This window comes from Chelonoidis abingdonii, chromosome 8, assembly GCF_003597395.2.
Source record: "Chelonoidis abingdonii isolate Lonesome George chromosome 8, CheloAbing_2.0, whole genome shotgun sequence".
NCBI lineage: Eukaryota > Metazoa > Chordata > Testudines > Testudinidae > Chelonoidis > Chelonoidis abingdonii.
This window is the reverse complement of record NC_133776.1, coordinates 29,249,148-29,265,997: the sequence shown is the minus strand read 5'-3', so window position 1 is coordinate 29,265,997 and position 16,850 is coordinate 29,249,148. Positions and strand designations below refer to the sequence as shown.

Genomic DNA, 16,850 nt, shown 5'->3' with positions numbered 1-16,850 from the left:
CCACCTGACCGGGACAGGGCGGTGCCTGTTGCGGAAGGGGCAGTCGCCCTGCTCTCTGAGGCTGTGTGGGAGGAGTCTGTGTCTGGGGGTCTCCGGGCTGCAGCCTGCCGTGGGCCGTGGAATGCGGGTTGGTTCCGGTGCCCCGCTCAGGAGGGCACCATGGTGCAGCTCTACAACCTGCACCCGTTCGGCTCGCAGCAGGTGGTGCCCAGCAAGCAGGAGCCGGCGCTGTTCTGCTGCGGCCGGGACGCGCTGCTGGTGGCCTGCGCGGCGGCCGGCTGCAAGGTAGAAGCGTTTGCCGTTGGCGACCAGGAGCTCTGCGAGCCGCTCGGCTGTTTCAATACGCTGGGCCGGGTGCTGCACATGGCATACAGCGAGGCGGGTAAGAGCCGGGACTGGGGCGGTACCAGTTCCGTGGGCCAAACTCCAGTGTCTTCACGGAGCCATCGTGTCCGGCTGTCGCCCTGTGGGGAAGCGGCGAGAACGTGGGGTGACCCTGCGCTGGGGGCACAAGGTGATGGGCCCAAAGCGATGTTGTCACAGGTTCTGGGTCTTGTGAATGCAGTTTCGTCGTGCAGAACTAAGGGTGATCCTGGGTGGTGCTGGAAACGGCTAGGCTAGTGGCAACCTGGTGGGGCCGATAGGGAAGTACAGCCCTTCCTCAGCTCTGTGCCACTGAAAGTGACTTGGTTCTTTTGAGACAAGGAGTATGAGGTAGCGAGTATCTTTTATTGGACCAACTGCCGTTGGTGAGAGAAACAAGCTTTCCAGTTACACAGAGCTCTTGTCCAGGCGTTGTTTCTTCTGTTTGTTCCTCTTTTGGAATACTTCAAACAAGTTTTTGACTCCTTGGAAAACAACTTGCAGTTCACCATTCAGCCTAAAACATACACCGTTGCCATCCAACACCTTGATCTTTATAAATATTTGTTTTCAGGGTAAACATATTGTCTGTTAAGTGTGAACCTAAACAACAGACTTTTTTTTAAGAGCATATGCTGCTTTTGCATTTTCTGCTGAATTTATTTTTAGTAAGAGGATATTTTCCCCTCTCCTTTCCTCCACCCCTTCAGACTAAACTCTTTCCTCCTTGCTGAGTTTTTTCCCCTGATTAAAACTAAAGATTGAACTACAGAGTGGTAAAATGATCTGCCTGGAAAAGGACGGAGGTGTTGATTACACTGTTCTTGGAGTACATTTTATTATAGTTTTGACTTCTGTTTCAAAAGAGGTCTCTGGAAACTTTACTTTTGGTTAGCGAGAAAAAGTAATACTAGGATTAGGGAATAAAAGCACTTGATCTTACATTCCTTGTGCTCCTACTGAGGTCTAGATTCAATGGTAATTTAAAATAATTTCAGAACGTATGTACTAGTACGCTCTCTCTAAAGTATACTCCAGATCTACATAAACTTCTCAAGTGCATGCTGGCCTAGATAATTCACATTTAAAGTGTTGTAATTTATTATTAAGTATTGCTGAAAATAGCACAGAACTCTGGCAAACAAATTGTATTTCATTGGAGTGGGAATCCTTTATCACTGCATTGCTTGTATGATGATGTAGGAGTTTATAAGATTAACTGTGCTTAATGGGTTTAACCCTTTTTATTAAAGAAAATTTCTAGTAACAAGAATGTAAAATCTATCTGAAATGTCAAACTTGCTTAATTCCATAACTCTTTTAGTCAAAGTGCATTGAATTTAGTAGCAATAGGATGCAAACAGCATAAATTTTGTCTCATCTACGGGTTAGTGTTACCATAGTATTGTTGGTCTTTTTTCAGGAGATTACTTGGTGACAATTGAGGAGAAAAACAAGGCCACGTTCCTACGAGCTTATATGAACTGGAGATGCATGTCAACAGGGAACACTCGAGTTTGTGTCCGCATGGTGGGTCACAAGATGGAAGAATCATACAGTGAATCTTCTAAAGTTCAGATGTCAATTGTGGAAATGCCTCTTTCAGACCCACCATTGTGCATTTCGTGTTGTCCTGTAAATGGAGATCTTCTTGTTGGCTGCAAAAATAAACTGGTCATGTTCTGCTTGAAATATCTTGTCATAAATCAGGATCTGACTGTATTGGATTTTAAACTCTCTTTAATTTTGCACATTGATAATGTCACCCCTACAGAAGTAGCATTTTGTGCCGGGTACATAGCTCTAACAACAGAGTTGGATGTTTTAATCCTGAAGCTGGAACCCATTCATAAAGGTGCAGATAATACTGAACTATATACAGATAAAGTCAGAGCACCAGAAAAGCTTGTAGATGAAGGTAAATATGGAATTTAATTTTCCTTTTCATAAATCTGGAGATTGACTTGTATTGATTTCAAAGTGTGCTCAAGGAAGTTGGTTGCTCAAAGAACTTTTTCAGAACGTCTTAGAGTGACACCATCAGCTTAATATTGCATTTGTCTGAAAATTGTGTACCTTCTATATTTACACGGAACACCAAAATGATTATTCCCCAGTCCTGCAAATGAGCGCATGTTTAGCTGTTCTTCATTGAGACTACTCCCATGCATAAAGGTATCCACTTGCATGTATACTTGCAGGATCAAGCAAAAGCAAAAGACTGAGCTGATAGATGCATATTTGTCAGCACTTTGTGTTTAGTCAGCTTCAATGCCTTCCTGTCTAGTCAATTGCTGAAAAGACCCTATAAACATCAACAGGGTGCCCTAAAATATTTTATTTTAAAAGGAATTTAAAAGTACAAATAATTCAGTCTGTATTGTATAAAAGGTGGTCTATCAGAAACTAGAATTTTTAAAAATCAGTAGTGTGGGAGGCAAAAAGGCAAGTTGACAGGTTTCCCATTTAAATTTCTCATAACTTTCAAGGATGGGTCTGAACTTCCTCAGATGACGAGATGGATGCCTGTAGTTGTTCTTCTGTTACTTGCAATTAATTGGCAATTTCAGACCTCTTTCTAGGAGCTTTTGGGCAAAAGTGATCATAGAATATTAGGGTTGGAAGAGACCTCAGGAGGTCATCTAGTCCAATCCCCTGCTTAAAGCAGGACCAACACCAACTAAATCATCCCAGCCAAGACTTTGTCAAGCTGGGTCTTAAAAACCTCTAAGTATGGAGATTCCACCACCTCCCTAGGTAACCCATTCCTGTGCTTCACCACCCTCCTAGTGAAATAGTGTTTCCTAATATATCCAATCTAAACCTCCCCCACTGCAACTTGAGACAATTGCTTCTAGTTCTGTCATCTGCCACCACTAGCTCCATTCTCTTTGGAATGCCCCTTCAGATAGCTGAAGACTGCTATCAAATTCCCTCTCACTCCTCTCTTCTGCAGACTAAATAAGCCCAGTTCCCTGTACCTCTCCTCGTAAATCATGTGCCCCAGACCCCTAATCATTTTCATTGCCCTCGGCTGGGCTCTTTCCAATTTGTCCACATCCCTTCTGTAGTGGGGGGGGCCAAAACTGGATGCAATACTCCAAGTGTGGCCTCACTAGTGTTGAATAGAGGGGAATAATTACTACCCTCGATCTGCTGGCAATGCTCCTACTAATACAGCCCAATATGCTGTTGGCCTTCTTGGCAACAAGGGCACACTGCTGACTCATATCCTGCTTCTCGCCCACTGTAATCCTTAGGTCCTTTTCTGCAGAACTGCTGCTTAGGCATGCTGAGACTGCATTCAGCACTCTATTCTAGCTGCTTCTCTCAGCTAAGTGTTATTTCTGTTAGGGCAGACACACTTCTCAGTTTCCACACAATGTTTATATAAAAAAATCTGCTAATTTCTCCAAAAATCACATTGCACTTTCTCTATATTGGGAAATATAGTTGTTCTCTGTCATTACTCTGTACTTGTATCTTCTCTAACATTTTAAAGATTGAAAAGAACCAACCATTTTATTACCAAATCCAAATCCCTACAGTTTGAGGCTGATACGAATGACATCTTTTCCCTTGAAGTATTTAACTGAACACTCTCTCATTTTATTCTTCTGTTGTTAAGATTTGCATGGCGCTGGTTTGGAAAACTGATGCAATATTTTAATTGTTTAAGGTGTAAAAGATGAAGTTCCCTCAGCCTTTTCTTCCCAGCTTGAATCAGATGACTTTGTCATCTGTCAGAAGCCTATGGAACTACGTGGGGAGGAAAGCAGACTATGCGGAATACTGGTAACACTGGAATCAACAGGGTTAGCTAAGGAAGACACAGAATATTTCCAAGTGCGGTACCTCCTATACAGGTAATAAAAATTGCACCTGACACTATATGGCATCTGAGTGCCTATACCGTGTTGATATTTTGCCTTTGGGGGGCATGAAATAAGCCATAGTTCACTTCCTGTAGGGCAGAATCCTTATAAATTGAGCAAAGCCTGAGTAAGTGGGTTTAGGTTTAAGGAAATTGCTCTGAAACACTGAGGGAAGGTATCCTCAAACCCATCCCTGTTCCATTCCTCGGGGTTTTCAAATTCACCTAGCTAGCCTGTAGTCAGTTTCTGCAGGGAAGGTGGCCCAATGGAATTACTGTGTATATAAATCTTCTGGCCGTTTCAAACTTCCCGTCCCGTCTCTGTGGGAAATGTACAGAGAGAACTTCCACAGCAGCTTCTCTTGTGTTATGGAGAAGGATACTGAGTCCCTCCCTGCATTGTTTCTGCACTGTCTCACTGATCCTAGAATTGCATTTTGTCCACAGTGTTGGAGCCTTACTCTGGTTTTGGCCCTTTATTGGTTGAGGCTGCATATTCCAATCAACAGCGCACTAGTTTCTGCTGTTGACTTGCTGTGTGACCTCATTCAAGACACTTGGGTCCTGACTTTGAAAGGTGTTGACTATCTTCAGCTTTCATCAACTTCAGCTGGATTTGGAGGTGCTCAGTCCCTCTGACATTCAGTCCCTCTCCGTTTCCAGCCAGAAAAAAAGAGACAATTAACCCTGCAGAATGTTCTGAACTCATGGGATGAAAAGCACTAAGTAAAAGGGCTAATATTTCATTTTATTAGCTATCAAAGCCATTCAAACGTTTGGGCAAGCTGAATTATGACAAGCGTTCCTGCTCAACAGTAAATTCCAAAGTAAGACGTTGAAGAAAATGATTGGGAAGCTGGATGGGGGGGAAAGAAAAGACTAGAATCTGAGATGGAAAGTACTGGCTGTAGTTCAGATGAATAAAGAAAACGGGACTAGTCTAGTTAGAACAGGGTGAAAATCCATTGCTATGTCTGTCTTGTTTACTTATTTCCCATCTGTGGTACCCAGAGGTTTTGCTGTAAACAAGCAGATAGAAAGGATCCTGTTTAGAGTTCTCTTGAGGCTGCTGTGCATATAGCAGTGGAATCTGTGTGTGCCATACACTTGCCATCACTGTGTCTCCCCTGCTGACAGCTGCTAAGGCCCTGGAGTGGTCTCTTTTCTCAAAATAGCCCTCCATCCAGGTCACTTTAAAGCAGTGGTTCTCAAACTTTTGTACTGGTGACCCCTGTCACATAGCAAGTCTCTGAGTGTGACCCGACCCCCCCTCCCCCGGTAAATTAAAAACACTTTTTTATATATTTAACACCATTATAAATGCTGGAGGCAAAGCAGGGTTTGGGGTCGAGGTTGACAGCTTGCAACTCCCCCATGTAATAACCTCGTGACCCTCTGAAGGATCCCAACCCCCAGTTGGAGAACCCCTGCTTTAAAGTGTACTCCCTCCTTGGATATCAACGTCCCAAATGGACAGTATCCCACCTGACACCAGTTAACAACACAACATCTTCTTCCCCTTCGGGCTTCTCTTGCATTCCACTTTTCTGTCAGAGCAATGGCTCCGGGGCTTCTCCTTGGAATCTTTACCAAACTGAGGTGTTCTGCTGAAGACACTCAGAACTGTAAGCCACCGTGCTACCCATCTGCCTCAGCAGGTTAGACTTTTGCTGCTGCTAAGCTGCGTGTCAGCTCCCTGACATAGCAGCTTATCTGCCTTTCAAGACTCGATCAGTCTACCTGCTGTACAGGTAACATACAGTGAACCCCAGTTCCCGTGTTCCCCCAGAGGCGTCTCTCTGCAGTGTCACAGTCCCTGTCACTGTGACATAGAAATTATTGAGTTTGCTGTCTCCAAAGAGACAGTGTACACACCAGGCAGCTAGGTTAGCTGAAGACACACTTCACTTTAATACACGTCCTTGAGATGGTTTTCTAATAAAACAAGAATAAGTTTATTAATAAGAACAGAGGTTTGAGTGATACTAAGTAAGAGAAAAAGACAGATATGGTTGCAAACAAAAGAAAAACGTTTTCTAGTGACTAAAACTTAATTCTGGCAGTTATGTATTTGCCTACAACAGTGGGCAGCTATCAGTGACTAAGGCTAAGAGGATCCAACTTCCACAGAATCAGAGGATGCAGTTTCCTCTGTCTCCTAAGTGATGGAAAATTAAATGTCTCTTGCTCCCTTTATATTACCCAAAGTCCACTGTCTCTGCCTTAAGAGCCATGAAGGCGTCCTGGGTTGTAGGGTACGTCTACACTGCACGATTATTTCGAATTAGCTTAAACCGATATTACAAAACAGATCTAATAAAATCGGTTTAGCGCGTCCACACTGGGATCCCGAAATCGATTGTTTGCGTCCATGGTCCAAAGCTACCATCGATTTCAGGAGCAGTGCACTGTGGGTAGCTGTTCCTCAGCTATCCCATAGTTCCCACTTCCGTGTTGAGAGCACAGTGCTGATGGGGCAGAAACACTGCCCGGGTGGTGCTGGGTACAGCCTACCCCTCCTTTGTGAAGGCAGCAGACAACCCTTTGGCGCCTTTTTCGCGGAGTGCATTGAGCAAACGCCATAGCACAGCAATCTTTCCCTTTTTTTTTTTCACGTGGTGGTGGGGGAATAAACTGAGGAGCTGTTCCCTGAACCACGCCAGACACTGTGTTTGAACCTACAGACATTGGGAGCTCAGCCAAGAATGCAAATAATTTCAGAGACTGCTGTGAACTGTGGGATAGCTGGAGTCCTCAGTACCCCCTCCCTCCCTTCATGAGCGTCCATTTGAGTCTCTGGCTTCCCGTTACGCTTGTCACACACGGCTGTGTATCCTGGAGTTTTTTATTCAAACGCTTTGGCATTTTGTGTTCTGTAACGGAGCTGGATACAACAGATTTGTCTCCCCATACAGCGATCAGAACTAGTATCTCCCGTACGGTCTATGCTGGAGCTCTTTTTCGATTTCAAAACTGCATCGCCAGCCATGCTGATCAGAGCTCCACGCTGGGCAAGCAGGAAATGTAATTCAAAAGTTCGCGGGGCTTTTCCTGTTTCCTGCCCGCTGCATCCGAGTTCAGATTGCTGTCCAGAGCGGTCAGTGCTGCACTCTGGGATGCGCCCGGAGGCCAATAACGTCGATTTCCCGTCCACATGAACCCTAATCCGAGTTATCACTATCGAATTTAGCGCTACTCCTCTCGTTTGGGAGGAGTTCCGAAATCGATTTAAGGAGCCGTTTAACTCGATATTAATGACGACGTCGTGTGAACGGATACAGCGTTAAATCGGTATATCGGTCATTAAACCGATTTAAAGTCGCAGTGTAGACCTGGCCGTAGACTCTGTTCCCTGCTAAGCTCACTAAGTTGTCTCCTCTGCTCATTAGCTTTGTTTACCTTCTGTTTGTAAAGCAGGGGTTCTTCATTGTCCATTACCTGTAGTAAAGCCAGTCAGACAGGAATACAGTTCTTTTTGCAGATACAGACTAACACGGCTGCTACTTTGAAACCAGTCAGACAGGCAATCCACATTTCTTTGCCTAGCCTTTGTCTGGTTTGGTGTATGCACTGCCTCTCAGACACATTTTAAAAACATATTTCCAGGGTGCACACACACAACTGTACACAACATGCAGTGATTTTTTTTAAATTATTATTTATTTTTAGGGAGCAGCGTGTCACCAGTTTACATATGATTCCTTACATGATCCCTTTTAGACACATGACAACAATGTGGTATGGGTAGCAGAGTGTCAGGCCTGATATGGCTCACAGTATGGTGAGCCCTCTGTGAGTTGGCACTGAGTGGCTCCCAGGGTTGCACAAACTCAAAACAGAAGACATGGAAAGAAACTCCTGCCTGTTTCCCAGGCTTGGACTTTTAATCCAACCTGGCTCATCCCTACCTCTTCATTCTTTTGCAGAATGCTGACTCTCAGGGACTATCTTCCTGAAGTCTTGCCCCTAGTCTGGATCCTGAACTCCACTCCACTCTAGAGTTGGCCTTCTCTCAGGCCCACTTCAAGACTCTTTTACTCCTGCTGTCCTCTCCCATCAGGGCTGGTATGTAAACTCCCTTCTGCAGCTCCTCTACTCTCTAGTACTCTGATACACCTTCTATTCTGAGCATCCTCCCTTTATAGAAACCACCCAGCTCCTCTGGGACTCCTCTTTGACTGCACCTGACCTAACCTCCAAGTACAATCAGATGTGTTAAATGGGCTCGCAGGCCCCAATCGACCATTTCACCACCTGTGTGGGGAAACACCCCATCACACTTAGCTGTATTAAAAATGTTATTAGTTGGACTTTTAAGAACATAGTGTTCTTCTATGAGTGCTCGCTCATATCAGTTCCAGTTGTGTGTGTGCGCGCACTGTGTCGGCTGTCGGAAACTTTTCCCTAGCAGCTACCCGCCGGGCTGGCTGTGGAGCCCTGAGTGGTGCCGATATGGTGCTCTATATATGACCCTGCCGGTCCAACCCCCCCTTCAATTCCTTCTTACTGCCCGTAATGATTGTTGGAACAGTGGTCTCTTGTTATCAAGTGCTACACTACTCCCTAGCTATCTTCCCAGCTCTGTATATAGTTGCCATTGTTAGTTAATTGTTAGTCATTATATAGGAGGGGTTCTTCTCCTTCAATGAGTGCCCCATGGGCCTCCTGGGCATGCTGTCCCAGGGCTTCAAAACCCTGCACCTCCTGCGGCAAGCCTATGCCCATGGAGTCTGGTCTCTGCCCTTCACAAGATTTGATGGCCAAGGCCTGTTCGCCGAACAGACCAACTCAAGACTGCATACCCTGAAAGGTTTGTGCAACACCATTAAATCTTTAGGTATGCATACCCTGGCAACTCAGAGAAAGCCATTTAAGCCAGAGCCCATCCAACAGCGTTCCTTCCATGCTAGACCCAGGCAGGATTTTGCCTGTAGGAGGAGCAGATACTCTTGGCACAGGCCATCACGCCGTCCCCTAGGTCAGGACCAGGGACAGTCCAAGCCCCCTCTGGCCCTACGCGCACCTTTTGAAGATGCGCATGAGGACAGATTACCAGTCCGCAACCTGGTCAGCTCTCCTCCCTTTCTGAACTGTCTATCCTGCTTCTACCGTGCATGGTCCCTTATTACATCAGATGGATGGATCCCCCTTATGGTAGAGGTGTGATATTCTATCCACTTCTGTTCCACCCTGCCCTTCCACAACCCTTGCCCGTCCCTCTTAAGAGACCCCTCTCAAGAGCAACTCCTTATTCAGGAGGTACAGTCCCTCGCTTTAGGAGCCACTGAGGAGGTGCCTCAAGAGCTCAGAGGCAAGGGTTTCTAATCTGGACCTCAGGGAGCTCAACACATATATCATCAATCTGAAGTTCCGGGTGGTCTCCCTGAGCACGATCATTCCCTCCCTGGACCCGGGAGACTGTTATGCTGCCCTCGATATGAAGGACGCTTGCTTTCACAGTTCAATCACCGCGTCTCACAGACGCTTTCTGTAGCACCACGATCAGTTCACAGCGCCCCGCATCTTCACCAAATGCATGGCAGTTGTGGCAACTTTTCTTTGCCACCATCACATACATGTCTACCTGTACTTGGACGACTGGCTAATACGCTGCCAATCTCGCCAGCAGGTAGATTCTCAGGTGCGAATGAACAGAGACATTCGACCGCTTGGGCATAATTTTGAACGTCAACAAGTCTGTTCTCACCCCATCCCGAACAATAGGGTTTATTGGGGTAGTCCTGGATGCAAATCAAGCAAGAGCATTCCTCCCAGAGGCCCGACGTCTAGCCATTGCACACATAATTGCTGGTCTGTGCAGTTTTCCCACTACCACAGCGATGCAATATCTCAAGTTGCTGGGTCACATGGTGTCCTCCACTTACGTGGTACAACATGCCAGGTTGAGGCTCAGGCCCGTACAGTGTGGTTGGCATCTGTATATCACCTGGGCCACGACAGTCTAGACATGGTGCTCACCGTTCTAAGGCGTACCCTCGATTCCCTGTGTTGGTGGCTGGACCTCCACATGGTGGGCATCGGAGTCCCGTTTCACCCTCCCCAACCCACTCTGACCCTGGTAACGGACGCATCCATGTTGGGCTGGGGAGCACATATTGAGAGCCTGACAACTCAGGATTTATGGCAAGTAGAAGAACTGGCCCCCTGCATATCAGTATCAAAGAACTCAGGGCTGTCTGCCTCGTGTGCCATGTGTTCCTCCTCGAGAGTGCAAACCTCTTCTGCAGCCTTCTTGGTGCATGTACCTCTCCAGGAAATCTGCAGGGCTGCCACATGGGCTTCAGTGCACATTTTCACATCGCACTACATGTGATGATGCGGCCTTCGGCAGGGCGATTCTTCAGTCTTCAATACCTTGACTCCAACCCCACCTCCGAAGTAAGGCTTGGGAGTCACCTATCTGGAAATGATATGAGCAAGCGCTCGAAGAAGAAAAGACATTACTCACCTTTTTGTAACTGTTGTTCTTCGAGATGTGTTGCTCATATCTATTGCATTTCTCCCCACCTTCCCCTCTGTTAGTCTAGCCGGCAAGAAGGAACTGAAGGCGGGGTTGGTTCAGCAGGGTCATATATAGAGTGCCATACATGCCACTCCAGGGGGCTCCACAGCTGGCCCAACGGGTAGCTGCTAGGGAAAGGTTTCCGACAGCCGTGCACACAGCGCGCACGCACAAACCTAACTGGAATAGTTATGAGCAACACGTCTTGAAGAACAACCCTTACAAAAAGGTAACCGTCTTTTTTTAATAAGTAATGATGTCTTAAAACAACAGCTATATTTTCTACAGTTATTGCTGCTTACTTGTCCTAGTTAAATGTCTTGTTGTGGTTTCTCATTGATTTCCTATGTTTTTTCTCTAGACGCTTTACTCCAGATCTGTCATCTTTCGTCTTCTCTGTTGAAGAGACCACGTTGCACTCTCTTCAGCTACTGCCTATTTATCAGACAGGTAAATATCTGCATATACACAGACTGCGTGATTTTTTTTTTTTTTTTTTGCCACAGAAGGTCTAGGAGAAAACGTGCTTAATATTCTCCTGCTCATACACTTTCTATTTTAGCAGTTACACACTTTCATGAAAAAAGGATTTCCTCTTTTTCAATGACTTGTGCTGAGCTTCCAATAACAAAACTAGAGCCCCACACTTTCTTTAATGTTGTCCTCACAAAGTTTATGCAGAACTTAATCTGTAGAGTATTAGTAAAACATTGACTTAAACTTAATCTTTCTGTGTGGTAAGCTGACATTTTATGGCACAAGAGCATTGCTCATAAAGGTTGTTTAAATTACTGTTAATGTTATCATAAGATGCTAGGCTACCTATAACCAACAGTAGAAACTTCATTTGTATAGTTGGAATGGAGTAAACATTCCAAATCCCGCTAGATAGGAATGTAAAGTACATGATAAATCAAATATTAGCAATCACTTTCTTTTATTGTTATGTACAGAAAGTTCCATGTCAGTCAATGGAAAAACTGCAGCCAAGAAAGAATTGCTGAGTGTCTTCTGTTTTTTCTCCTTGCCGCATGTTGGGTATCTCTATACCGTTGGGAGCTTAGTAGAGCTGCTTTCTACCTACCAGTACTCGGAAAAATCTCTGCAGGCAGTTCTTACCCCACAATTCCTACATGTTATTACAAGGTACTATGTTATAACTTTTGATTCTTGTGTTCACTGATCTGTGCTTTTCATCATCTCCCTAAGTTAAGTCTTCTTCACACCTTTCAATGCAACTTGCTAGGTTTGCTTGTATGACAGTGCTTCTGCTTCCTCTCTATGGCTCAATCCGCACAAGGGAAAATTTTGAATACATGTGTACTCTGGCAATAACTAAGCAACCAAATCTTCTTTTTAATCAATATTGTCATTTCTCTGCCTTAGTAACAGCTTGCAGTGTTTCACAGTACGATGCAGTGCAGCAGCAGCTCGTGAGGAGGACCCATACATTGATACAACCATGAAGGTGCGCTCCTAATAGTCTCATGACAGATGCAAAACTTAAAAAACAAATGTGGGTACCACAGGGCATTTATCTTCCTCATACTGCTGTATGCCTTCTCTTTACATCTTACTTAATTGCTTCAGCCTATAGAACTTAGTAACACAAGAAAGCATTAATGATTTGACTTTAATATTTCACAGTGGTACAATCCTCTGTTCTACCAGGTGTGGAAGTTGTAGCTGAAACAGAATATACTATTGCTCCTTAAAATCCTAAATCATTAACAGAATATTTATGTGAATTTATTTTTGTAACTTTTAACTAATAACTAATAATAATGGAATCTGACTGCCCACTTTCCTGCCAAGACCTGAATTCAGGTTCAAAGCTCACCTTGTGACAGCTGATTACATTTCTGAAGCCTAAAGTGATGTAGCAAATATACCTGGAAGCCCTCTCTTCTCAGCTGTTGTAGGAGAAACATAGGCCTCTGAGTATGAGTCTTGGCAAGTAAGGTTTTCAATCCATTAGAGGCTTAGACTTCCCATTCTTCAGACTGTTTCAGTATTAAAGTGTTGAATTATGCAGGACTGAATTAATATCTATATATTTATTATAAGGGCAGACAGGTTGAAGCATGTTTTAAGCATATTTTTTCCTATATGCTTTTAAAATATATTGGTTGGCATGGAATTGCTGAGAGAGGGAAGTTGTAGAGCTATGAACAGGCACTCTACCATGAAATGGATGGTGTTTTTCAGTATGAGAGTGACTTTCATATAAATGGTGTATACGAGTCTGAACTGAGAGTGTGTGTGACTAAAATAACCTCGGAGAAATCTTGGCGATTTCTCCAAGAAGCACATAATCTACTTGATTGATAGTCAATATAACCAGGTATAGTTGCTTGACTAAGTAGATTCACTTTTTGCCTGTTTTAATCCTTTGGGAACACACCATCTTCTCATTCTCCTGAAACTGTTCATCCAAAATGCTGTTCACTCTGACTCATTTTGCCTTAGGCCCAATATATAGGATAGAATAGTGCTTAAATGATAGAGGTAGAAACCAGTTTAAGAGTTGAGCAAATCAGGAATTAAGTTTTCTATTACAGAATATTGTGTGTTAATGTAAATGTTTTTGTTAGTTTATATACTATAGGCGTCTCATGTTGGGATTCCTGTAGTTAAGGTTGCCTGACACTTTCTGTTATAAAACCCTGTTGTTCAGGGTGGATTGTTTGTGTGTTGTTGTTTTTTGATTTTTTTTAAATCCCTGATTTTAATCACAATTTAATTCAGCAAACAGGAAACTGATTTAAATAATCAGTTTTAACCTTGTTTTTCATTTGTTCTCATTGATGGGTACAATCATTAAAGCATGTTGATTTGCAGCTAATGTAGCCTTTACACTAAATTTGGTACTTTTTACTAACCAATCAGATGCACTGTATCCATACACATTTCTTTAAGCAGTTATATAGCTGAATAAATGCATGTTAAATCTTAATTTTTGCATTTTTATGATGTTATAGTGAATGATGGACTTATTTACTAAATGATGATTTCCCTCTTTGGGACTTGTCAAACTACAATTGGATAGGAATTAAAATTGGATTGAAGTTTCACAAAACCAGCATTTTAAAATGTACTGGTTATATCAAGCTACTTTAAATGTTCAGGGTACGCACACCTTCTTGTCAACTGTCTAAAATGGGCCATCTTAATTATCAGTACAAAAAAATTTTTTTTTCTGCCTGCTGACACTAGCTCATCTAAATTAATTAGCCTCTTACAGTTGGTATGGCTACTTCCACTTTTTCATATTCCCTGTATGTATATATATCTTACTATATGTTCCATTCTATGCATCTGATGAAGTGGGCTGTAGCCCACGAAAGCTTATGCTCAAATAATTTGTTATTCTCTAAGGTGCCACAAGTACTCCTGTTCTTTTCTGAAGAAAAAGTATGCTTATCAAAAAATGGTTTTTGCATTTAAAAAACTAATTTAGTAAACAGTTAATAAGTTCCTTCATAATTAGTTAATGGACTGTTTGTTTCTGATTGCCATGGGTCAGATTTTCAAAGCTATATTGGGAACATAGTAGTGTTTTTCAAAAGTGCCTAAGCAGATTACACACCTAACTGTCATTGAAAGCAGTGTAATTTAGGTGCCTAACCTGCTTAGTCCGTTTTGAAAATACCACCAGGTGCCTAGATATCTCTGAAAATCTAGCCTCCTGTCGTTCAAATTCTAAGACTTAGTAGATCTGCCCCTCTTCCTCACGGATTTTATTCAAACTGGAAGAAGAAAGCAACCTTTCTTGCTTTTTCAACTAGTCTAAATGAAGGAAATATTCTCTCTGCTAGATAAACTGAAAATACAATAAACAAAAATAATTAAAATCAAAATCTTTCCTCACAACAAAAACTGAAAATATTTATTTGGAAAATTTAAATACCAATGTTTACTCCATTGTAAAGACCAAAAATAACATAGATACTTTCTGCAGTACATGACATTGTGACATATTCTTGAAACTTAAGTTGACTTCAAAGTTAGATGTCTTCCCCTGATTCTATATATGATTTAAAAAGCAGCACTCTTGAACTCATTAAAAAAATTGAGGTCTCATTGATACAAATTTTTTTAATTTGAATGATAAATAGTTTTATAGTGAGTTTAGTCATTGACATAGGTTGTCCTAAATTTCAAATGTTTTTAAAGAGGTTTATTATTTTAAAATAAACCTGAATAAAGTCATATATTAATCTTTTATCCACCCTGCTGTTTTCAGTTCCTTAGAAAATTGCTGCCTGAATGGCTTAAGTTTGGCAAAGTTATATGTGGAGTGCTTCAGGCTGAATTTTTTGGGGAAGCTTCAGCTAAACTTGTTCAGCCACTTCCAAGAATAATGTTAGGGAAATACATGTTTTCCCAATGTTTTTAAAAAAGGTTTGGTTTGTTTGTCTTTACAACCCTCACTCTATGGGAAACTGTAATTCTGGCATTTCTTAATTTTTGAGTTCTTGGTTTTGTAACAATAATGTTCTTTTAATGTAGTTTTTTTGTATGTAATTTTAAATAGTTTAAAATGTAACCCTATTTATGAATTCAGATTTTTTTGTTTCTATCTTGTTAATTATAGTTCTTTAACCCTAAAGTAATCCTTTTCGTTACAGGCTTGCCCACCTGTGTCTCTAGATGTCTGTACATTAAGAATGCAGCTTTTTATAGGGCTGAAAGCTATTTGTCACTTCAACAACCATGTAATACTTCTGACTAAGGCAGATAGTGAGGATATTACTGAAAGAAGAAAGCCTCCAAGAAGGGTCCTGTAAGTACTATATTTCAGTGTTCAATTTCATGGAAGAGGCAATTTTGGCTTGTTAGGGTTGAAGGAGTGTATATGAAAGGGCAGTATCTGTTGGAAATATAATTAGTCTCGGGATGAGAATAGTAATCAAGATTATGAATTTTTATTGAGCCTTTGCACACCAAATGAAATGGTCCTTATTCCAAAGGATTGTCTTGTAAAATTGTGGGAAGGGTAGAGGAAGGCTTATAAATGTCTGTAATTTAGCGTATAAATTACTCAAGATGCTGAAAAATTGGTACCCTCCAAAGAGGCAGTGTGTTACGTTATTAGAAATAAATATGCTTTTATCCCTACTGTCTTTTACGTTAAATACACATTATAGATAGATTTGTGTTTCTGCATGATAAATTCTAGAATTCCGAAATAGATGTATCACAGCACAGAACAAGGTGTAGTTCTTATACATTCTCTTGTGGGGATTTTTGGGGCATACATTGCCAAAGGCGGGGGTGTATTCTGAGGAGGACAGTGTACATCTGTCCCAGAGAACAAAGTCTAATGAATCATTGTAGTGAGGTATAACAAAAATAGCAGCAGTCTTTGGGCCAAAATATGCTCTGTTGCACGTATGAAGTCATTAGGGCTGCAAAGTTCCAACCGAAAGCTGAATATGATGCATGACGCTCTATATCGCAGGGGCTTTTAATAGAGTTCTCTGCCACAGCTATCTGAACAACACCTTTATGAATCCAGTTGATTCAAACATGTAACTGTATTTCAGCAGCTATATTCAGTTGAAAAGAAAGGTATCTAAATTACTTCACATCATATCACATAAGAATATGGCATAAGTACAACTATCCAAGAATAGTGAACTAAGTAGTGACCTCCCAGAATACTAGAACTTCAAAATGTTAGGGACCTTGCCAATACCTGAGATGAAAAAAATAATTTTCAATTTTTTTTTGTTTTTTGACCCACTGTCTTATAGTGACCCCTGAAGTGGTAGAAGTGTGCTGAATGCTGTGTGAGATGCATGTAAAATCAGATACAGATCCTCAGCTGGTATAAATCTTTAGCTCCATTGAAGTCAGTGATGTAAATTGTACAGCTAAGGATCTGTCCAGCAGTTCCTGCCCACAAGACCTTATAGCCTATGGTCTTGTCTACACAGGGAGTTATTTAGGGATAGCAATTGAACTCTCTACCTTTATCCAAATTAACTTTCAGATGTAGACAAGATCTAAAAGATATCTATGCACATGTGTGTGAGTTGTTCCTGATTCTGTTTGCTTCATGCAGATACCAGTTTAGTAAGTCAG

At 42.3% G+C, this 16,850-nt stretch overlaps 1 protein-coding gene across 3 annotated transcripts in view; it reads left to right on the top strand.

The window, feature by feature from the left end:
- Nucleotides 1-26: 26 nt before the first annotated feature.
- The window catches only part of HPS3 (HPS3 biogenesis of lysosomal organelles complex 2 subunit 1), a 33,837-nt gene continuing 17,013 nt past the window's right edge, over nt 27-16,850 (top strand). The window contains exons 1-7 of one of the 3 annotated variants that reach the window (XM_032806247.2): nt 27-382; nt 1,787-2,281; nt 4,043-4,229; nt 11,122-11,210; nt 11,714-11,906; nt 12,147-12,228; nt 15,392-15,546. In XM_032806247.2, coding sequence (XP_032662138.1) covers nt 160-382; nt 1,787-2,281; nt 4,043-4,229; nt 11,122-11,210; nt 11,714-11,906; nt 12,147-12,228; nt 15,392-15,546 — 1,424 coding nt within the window. In that variant the 5' untranslated portion in view covers nt 27-159. The other 2 variants (XM_032806246.2, XM_032806248.2) reach the window with 2 other exon arrangements.